This window comes from Mus pahari, chromosome 5 (genome assembly GCF_900095145.1).
Source record: "Mus pahari chromosome 5, PAHARI_EIJ_v1.1, whole genome shotgun sequence".
In the NCBI taxonomy this organism is placed as follows: domain Eukaryota; kingdom Metazoa; phylum Chordata; class Mammalia; order Rodentia; family Muridae; genus Mus; species Mus pahari.
In genome coordinates, this window is record NC_034594.1 from 114738702 (window position 1) to 114747951 (window position 9250).

General features: G+C 33.9%; 1 protein-coding gene and 1 long non-coding RNA gene across 6 annotated transcripts in view; one reads left to right on the forward strand and one right to left on the reverse strand.

Moving 5' to 3' along the window:
* Positions 1 to 3662, forward strand: part of Kcnt2 (potassium sodium-activated channel subfamily T member 2) — a 349821-nt gene extending 346159 nt beyond the window's left edge. For 3 of the 5 annotated variants that reach the window (XM_029539119.1, XM_021197656.2, XM_021197657.2), the window contains one exon: positions 2434 to 3661. In XM_029539119.1, coding sequence (XP_029394979.1) covers positions 2434 to 2545 — 112 coding nt within the window. In that variant the 3' untranslated portion in view covers positions 2546 to 3661. Of the gene's footprint in view, positions 1 to 2433 lie in introns of all 5 variants that reach the window. The other 2 variants (XM_029539117.1, XM_029539120.1) reach the window with 1 other exon arrangement.
* LOC110321415 overlaps positions 1 to 9250 on the reverse strand; it is a 50971-nt gene that overhangs the window by 33448 nt on the left and 8273 nt on the right. The gene's annotated exons all lie outside the window — the stretch shown is intronic.

A 9250-nucleotide genomic window follows, 5' to 3' on the forward strand; every position in this document is an offset into this window, starting at 1 on the left:
CAGTGACTGTAGCTATGGCAATGACAGAAGGGTTATCTGAACCCAAACTATGGCACATTAGCAAACCTACCATTAGTAGCAGCAGATCAAAAGAGAATGCAAGGAACATTCTTTGTTAAACTGGTTTATAGTGATAATAATGTAGATAGCAGAGTTTGTCACAACATCAATGAAGTTACTGGATAATGAATTAAACTTTACTTTTTGTGTTTTTTCCTAAAAATTTACTTTTAGAAGTTCATTCCAAATCAGAGAGCAACATTAATTTGATTCTGAAACAATAAATCACTAGATGAAATGTCATTAAAAGACTTAATGTGTGCTATTAGTTTTCTTCATCGATTTACAATGCGATTGAAATTTCAAGTAATTAGGAAGCAGTGTGCGTAGATAGTGAAATCCCATTAGTGAATACAAGGACAGTAATTTCCACTTTTATTTGGTAGAAGGAACTGGATGGAGCTTCGTTCAGTTGTCTAATTCATCATACTTATGAAGGGCTGTATTGCGTGAATACTTCCCCTCTGGGTTGTAAAAAGGAAAGTACAATCATGTTAGGCGTTCACTCCTAAATTTGTTCTTAATTCCTTTTTGTACCTCCTTCTGAAATTATTATAGTAATGTGGAATTCTGCTTGCATTTTCACCTGGAATGACTGTTCTCGAAATCCATTATTAAACAAATTTCATTATCTCTTTGCTGTCTTTCTTTCCAACTTCAACTACCACTACTTCATGGTCTAACCAGCAGTCTAGCCAAACTACCTTTTAAAATAGACCAAAAATTAGCTCTTATTCAGTGCCTGCCATCATCTATTTAATTAAGTTTGGAGTGGACTTTGTGTTTCTGTTTTCTCATGCCTATTTATAAAAACAAGTTTCAACCCAAATTTCTAGTAAGATATTACCCTGTTCTCTTCTGCAGGGGCTATTTAGAACTCCCCTTTCTTCTTTACATTTCCTCTGTTCATTATATATTTACTTGCTGGCTTACTTTTATTTATTATTTATAATTTTTTTATGTTATGAACTGCTGACATGTAGTAATGCCCCCCATGATTCCACAGAATGAAGATCCCTTTCCTCAAATTAATCTGAATATTAATGGAATATTTGAATTTCCCAAATGAACATTTTCTTATTTATTATAGAAATTATTGAGAATGATTTTCAAAGAATCTCAGGGTAGTGGAAGATCTTACATGTAACCCCGGCAGTTACAGAAAGAGACAGAAATATCCCCATAATTTCGAAGCCACACTAGCCTACCTAGTGAACATAACACAGTTATGACTAGATAATGAGAACAATAAGCATCAACAAACCACCAATCATAAAGGATAATTAATAAAGAAATATAAATGAACTTTTACGCTTCAATATTATTTTCTTAAATATTAAATGCAGAATTATTCAAGTACTGGAAATGTTATTTTGGCATAGTGTTTGCTGTAATGGTATTCAAAAATGTAAATAAAAGCGATTTTGACATCACCTTTCACAAGCTCTTAATTGTATGACTAATAAAAACAATCATTGATTTACTAATGGATATGATATAGATATTGATCAAAAGTAGCCAGTTTATGGTAGCAAGCAGAAAGGATAAATAAACTATGGAGCTTTGACCAATTGGAAATCATCCTAATTGGAAACAGTGATTCATTAGCATCTATCATCTAATCATTGCAGGTTAATTACAGTGAGTCTTTATTTCAGATACTTATACAATAATGTGGGCCAGCATTTTGCCTCAACACTGCGGTGTAGGACACCACCTTGTTGATGGGATTCAGGGTTCTTGGGACTCTGACACACTGCTCAGGGGAGATGAAATACAGCCTAAGATAGGAGTCCTCGCCTGCGTCTCTCTAGGTGATAAATGGCAGGGTTAGTGCCAAGAGTGTGGAGGGTTTTCCTGCAGAATACTTGTGCAGGTCTGTACAGCAAAGTCATCACCCCTATGATGGTCCTTGATGAGGGAGACAGCCTTTACTTGTCCAAACTGTTTATTCATAGTTTATGAGGATGCATATGTCTTATTCAGGGTGAATCTATCCCAGGAAGGGATGCCCAGGAAGGGAAGCTCATTTGGCTAGACACTTGGAGTCTATCTAGATACCTCATTAGCATGGAGAACTCTGGGTTGTCCATATTTGTCATGGTCATCTTAGTGGAGTGTCATGGTCACACGCTCCATGACTGTAACCTTGTAGGGAGGGGATTTAAATGCTTACTGTTCTTAGTTATGAGATTTTCTATTTTTTTTTTTTTTGAACCTGCTTTACCATACTAATTCTGTTTGGTGGCAGGGTTCCACTTGTCCCACAGAATATTATTTTATAAAACTTACAGATAGAACATATAGTAACACTTTGAATTAAGGTTGCTTTGATTTACTAATACAGCATCTTTCTTTGTTTTCCTTTGGTAGATATTTGATCCGACCAGATCCACTGTCTTACCTTCCAAACAGTGAACCCAGCAGGAAAAACAGCATCTGCAATGCCGCTGTTCAAGATTCTCGGGAGGAAACTCAACTCTGATGAAAAGAAAATAAGAGACATTGTATTCCTTGCAGGGATCTTGCTTAAAATCATTAAAATGTTACAGACAGTCCAAATAGCCTGACTGGAATGTATTCAGTTTCTCATGTTACTTCTATTTAAAAGTAAAATCTATTCTCTTAGAAGTACAGATCATTTTAAAACTTAGTGTAATATTTGTTGACATTTTCCTTGTTAATATTTAAATTTCATTGGAGGAGATTCTCAAAATTAATATAAAACGCAGAAGTTAAAATCTAGTATTTAGTTGTTTAAGAATAATCACAATTATCGGCAGTCAATTTTAAAACATTATTAAGACTTTATGAACATTTAAAAATCCACCTATATTAAGTACATCACAAGAACATAGAAGACTGATTTTCTTTTTATAATTTAATATGTCATTATATTGTTTAAAATTACTGTTTATAAAATTGAACCCATTAAAAATTAATGCTTATCTCTATGTAGAGATTAACCATTAACTTATATGGCTGACTTCTGTCTAGGCATCATAGTTTGCTTCAGAATAGATCTTTATCATCATGTCTGTCATTCCATATTATTGTATTTATTTTAGAATCTGAGATATACATAGCATGATTAATTTAACAGAAGAAACTGAAAGACAAAGGAATATTAAGCACCTGAGGGGTTTTTTTTTTTTTGGTAACTTTACATCAATTGCACATTTTATGCTATAAAAAGTGTACTTAATAGAAAATATTTTTGTTCTCCTAAAGAAAATGCCTAACATAGAGAAAACAATACATATCTTTACAGCTTATTTGAATGTGAGAATTGGAATATTACCTGTATATATCAGATGAGCTATTACTGTTGGCTTTAATATTTTTCATTTATCTATATAATAAAATTCACTAGGAAGATCATTTAAAGCTGAAAGAAAAATATTTATATGTTTTATGAACCACAAGGACACTTTAAAACCATAAGCGTTCTCAAAATATCTTTGATATTAGATACTCATCATCAAAGTCTGATTTAATGTAAAATTAATAAAATGCATCTATACTTGACATTGTAAGGAAAACATCATTACCATGGGTATTTATTATATTTGAAATTTAATATGAATTATTCAGAATTTGAAAGATAAATCTAATATAACCTGACTATTGAAACACTAATACTTTTAGCTTTATTCCCTATTTTTGATTTTATAAATATGCTAAAATTCGCAAGAGAATTAACACATACACAGTTCACTAAATCACATCAAATGTTCCCATTAGAGGTATAGTAGTACACTTAATAAAACTAAAATTCAGATTTTTATCTATTTTATTCATAAAATTGGCACAGAGTTACAATGAAACCTAAAGTAGTTCATGCAAGAAATAGAATATTTTGTCCTTTCTTATCATACTGAAGCAGATCATAGAAAAGTAAAATTAATTATTTAAAAAATGAATCCTTATGTCCTTCCCCTAATTATAGAGAAAAATAGATAAAATGTAAAATCAAATCTGCAGGCACTCTTACAATTTGACCAGAGAATTTTTTTTATTAGCACTAGTTGTTATTATCTATAATTGGGAATAAGAAAAACATGGAAAGTTCCCTCAAAACAGAGAGTAGTTCTCTAGTCTTCAGAAAAGTATGGTAGAACAAGTTGCTTAAAATTGAGAGTGAGAGCATGTCTTAAATGTCATGACTGTATGTGAATATGTGTGTATGTTACAAACAGGAAATGCACTTGTAAACATATGACATGATGTTAAAGTTGAAAGCAGAACTGAATTAAGATATTCAATAGGTAAAAATATTGAATATATAGATATCAGTAGTCAAATAGGATATCTCTTTACATTGCCGCTTTTTTATTCCATTACAGTTGTTTTAGGAATAAATGTCAGATTTTAAAAGTCTTCTATTTCCCAATGATCTCTGAAGTTTAGTATTTTTGCACTATGACAGTTGCTAAGACTGGGATTTTAAGCTAGGATATGATTATATTTCCTATAAAACTAAAACTTTTGTTTCATAAATTTTAAAATAATTATTTTTGATTCTGAATACTAGTCCAAATTTAATATTTGACAGAATTCATATTGCTTGCTTACAAGGATAGTTTATAGTCTTTCCAGTTATTTAAAGAATAAATGATGTTTATTAATGACATTCAACAAATTGTTGCCTTTTTAAAATTATCATACTTGCACATGAAGATGCAACATGAAGTAATTGTGCTGGTAGCCTTTTGGGAATTGGTTTGGTTTATTGTCTATGTACCATTTTGCTACCAGTTTCATTGAACTGATTTAAAAATAAATAAATAATAAAATTATTTCTGATGATGAAAATTCCTTCTTTTTTTAATAGCAAAACTTTGGACAAATTCTGTTTTGAAACTGTAAATATATTTTGTCATTTTTATATCTCAAACACCAATTAAGTGTGAAAGTTATTCGTTTGAGAGGCAAATTAAATTAATTTTTAATACTGTAGCCTGTGGATAAATACTGCAGGAAAGAAGAAGGGAAACGAGGAGGAGAAAGAGAAAAGAGGTACACAATAGGAAGGAAACTATAAAGAGGGTGTGGAGAGGAAAAATTTAAATGCCAAAATAAAAACATATTTTATAAAAGAGTGTGTTAGGTCACATTTTGCTCAATTATAAAATTCAGAAAAAATCACCACCCAAGTGAAAATTAAAATTATTTTAAACATTGAGTGGTCTTTCTTTCAGGCAAATAGTAGACAACATTCTCCCTGTTTCTGCTGCTATGGGATGTATTTGATGAGAACATAGATTTCGCCATGGGGATACAAGTAGAGAACAGAACCATAGCAAAGTGGGTCATTGAGACCCCTGAACCCTGAGATCTTGTTTGTCTCCCATAATCATATTCATGATGTTGAGAAACTTAAGGGACAGAGACAGTCCTCGACAAAGCACGTTCTGTCCTCTATCTAAGAACTGGCTTCTGAAGCAAAGTGATGTCATGGGATACAGACTCCTCAGGCAGCTCTTGCTTTTGCAAGATGGTGTTTGCCTAGGACAAGGGATTTTGTAATGTACAGTGGTTGGCACACGGTGGCTCAAAGAAGCTGTCACAGTGAGGTGGGTCTTAGGAAAAGTGTTGCGGATGAAGTATGCCTCAAAAAAACTTTTCTTAGAACCTTGGGGCAGAATTCTAGTGACTATACACCTACAATAGCAAAGTTATGAATGCTTTCTTTGGTATGAGATCCCACAATGCTGCCTTCAAGTGAACCAGGCAGTAGTCTGAAGGCTTTTCCCCAGAAACCTTTATCTTGACGCTGACGTTGTGGATACTGCTTATATAGTACTTCACAGTTTTCATGTTCTCTTTGCTAACCAATCTGTTATTATTCCAAGGTCCCCCTAAGAGTCAATTCTTCCCCACCAGCATTTTCCCATGCTCCTGAAAGATTTCTTGACCATCACAACGAAGAGAGATCAAAGGAGATTAATTTATGATACGCTCTAAGAGGAGAATGAGGGGGGGGGAAAAAAAACCTCCCAAGGTAGATATAAAACTAGTAAAATCAAAGCACAGAAAAACTGAACATGAACATGGAACGGAACAGAGTCAGTTCTTTTTAGAGTTGTGCATATGCCAAGAAAAGCAACTCATATAATTTACCATGAATGATTTCAAAACCAAGATCATTACTTCAGAGAGTAGTAATATACTTACATAAGAATGTCTTCATATCAGTTTGGCAGTTCCTCAGAAAATTGGACATACTACTACCGGAGGATCCAGCAACACCTCTCCTGGGAATATACCCAGAAGATGTTCCAACTAGTAATAAAGACACATGCTCCACTATATTCATAGCAGCCTTATTTTTAATAGCCAGAAGCTGTAAAGAACCCAGATGTCCCTCAACAAGAGGAATGGATACAGAAAATGTGGTACATTTACACAATGGAGTACTACTCCGCTATTAAAAACAATGAATTCTTAGGCAAATGGATGTATCTGGAGGATATAATCCTGAGTGAGGTAACCCAATCACAAAAAAACTCGCATGATATATACTCACTGATAAGTGGATATTAGCCCAGAAACTTAGAATACCCAAGATACAATTTGCAAAACACATGAAACTTAAGAAGAAGGAAGACAAACGTGTGGATACTTCATTCCTCCTTAGAATAGGGAACAAAATACCTATGGAAAGAGTTACAGACACAAAGTTTGGAGCTGAGACTAAAGGATGGAACATCCAGAGACTGCCCCATCCGGGGATCCATCCCATAATCAGCCACCAAACACAGACACTATTGCACATGCCAGCAAAATTTTGCTTAAAGGACCCTGATATAGCTGTCTCTTGTGAGGCTATGCCAGTGCCTGGAAAATACAGAAATGGTTGCTCATTGTCATCTATTATGGAATACAGGGCCCCCAATGGAGGAGCTAGAGAAAGTATCCAAGGAGCTGAAGGGGTCTGCAACCCTATAGGTGGAACAACAATATGAACTAACCAGTACCCCCAGAGCGCGTGTCTCTAGGTGCATATGTAGCATAAGATGGCCTAGTCGGCCATCATTGGGAAGAGAGGCCCCTAGGTCTTGCAAACTTTATATGACCCAGCACAGGGGAACGCCAGGGCTAAGAAGTAGGAGTGGGTGTGTAGGGGAACAGGGTGGGGGGAGGGTATAGGGGACTTTTGGGATAGCATTTGAAATGTAAATTAAGAAAATATAAAAAAAAAATTTTTTTTTCTTTAAAAACGCCAGTGGAGTCAACGAAAGAATACAGTACATTGTTTGGAGACTTGGTGTTCCATTGCTTGGGAGGAGCATTTTGTTAGGAGTTCGATATTCCTGCTAGGACTCTTTGCTGCTCCTATTGATGCTTTGGACTACTACATAAGAACAGATATTCCTTGAACAATGTCAGCCACAACAGAAAATTACCAGATAATATATGGACTAAAGAGAAATATTTTAGGCAGTTATATTTATTTTTTAAGTCTTTGCTACGTTGAAAGCTGTCCTCTGAGACGTGATTTCATTATTTTTTGTTTGTTTGTTTGTCCTCATCATACAGATTCTGAAACAATTTGGCTGTGTGTTAATGACTTTGTTAACAAAATAGAATTTTGCTACTTTTCTTCTGTGCACTTAAAGGCAATACAATAGAAGCATACAAGTCTACATAGTTATTGGAATTTACTTTCCTTATTACAATTGCAGTTAAATCTATATAAAATAAAATATTATAATAAATAAAGTCCTGGATGTGGAAAATACTTTGTATATGAGTTGGTGTTATTTTTACAATGAAGAATACATCTTAAATTGAAAACTGTTGTTATTATTTAAATGAAACATTAATCTGGACAGAGCCATCATATGATACATGAGAAATCAGAACCCTATGGGGCTCCTAATTTCATTAAAAGAAGAGCTTAAGGACACTCACTCACTAGGATAAGCTCAAGAGCAAAGAGGAAATGGAAATGGAAGTTTGAGGATAATTGCTTGTAGTAAAAAGGGGAGGGGTGCCAGCAAGCCCTGCCCATTAGACCGAATGTTAAGCAATGAGACATAGACATAGCTCCCCCTGGTATGGGCCATTCCCTCCAGACCAAAGACACTGTAGTTACTTTTGCCAAACTAAGCTCTGAATGGTAAATCATGCACAAAAAGCCAATCTCCGGTAAAGTCAATTTACAATGTCTATGATTTCAAACTCGAACCATTGAAAATCAGACGAACAGACAGGACAAATTCACAAAATGGACCAGGACCTGCTAAATTATTTTCTGATTTATAAGGCACTCTCACTGTGGATGATTGAGCTTAATGCCATTTATATTTTCCACTTTTTCATAGGTTATGGATTCTACTTCTATCAGTTTGAGGAAGCTAAGGAAAGAATGGCCAGTTTTATACGGGTAAAGTTAAGGTCAAGCTAAGATAAAAGTAAATAATACTTTGAAAACTAAATGGGCCTATAGTTAATGTCTGTGCTATATTCTTAACCAACTGAATTTTATTTTATTAGTAGAAATATAATATGCATTTTAAGGATAATAATGACAAACTATAAATTACTCAATTTTAGTAATACTCTAAAGAATTATATAGTTCTGCACAAAGCCACACAAAGATGTAGGAGCTGACATGAATATGTTGCAAGGCAAAGAAAAAACAAAACAAAGCAAAACAAAACAAAAAAAAAACCCTATTTTAGGGCTAGAGAGAATTCCACTCTCTAACAAGTAGAAGAATCAGCCAAGCCTAAATTCATGGAGCTTTTTTATGATCATTGGAAAATTACATATTGTGAGTTTATAGTCTGACATTTCCTGGAACATATCATGGAACATTTTATGGTCAGCCAATTCTCAGAACATACCAGGAAACAATGGAAACAATCTACTATGTGTATATTGCAAAATTATAGAGGAAGAATAAATCAAAAATACAAGTTGACCTTCTTAGAACATGATTAGAGAAAAACACCATAGGCAAAATACAAAAATAAATCAAATTTTATGTTTAACTAGGTAAAGGAAGAAAAAAAAAATGGGGTTAGCTGCCCCTTAACTCGTGTGTGTATGTGTGTGTGTGAATCACAACAAAATATTCCTTCTACTGACAGCAAGCATGATGAACTTGAATACAATTCCCAAAGTAAGTATTTGAAATTACAGGTTGTGGATGTTTGCTCAGGGCATTACTGATATTCA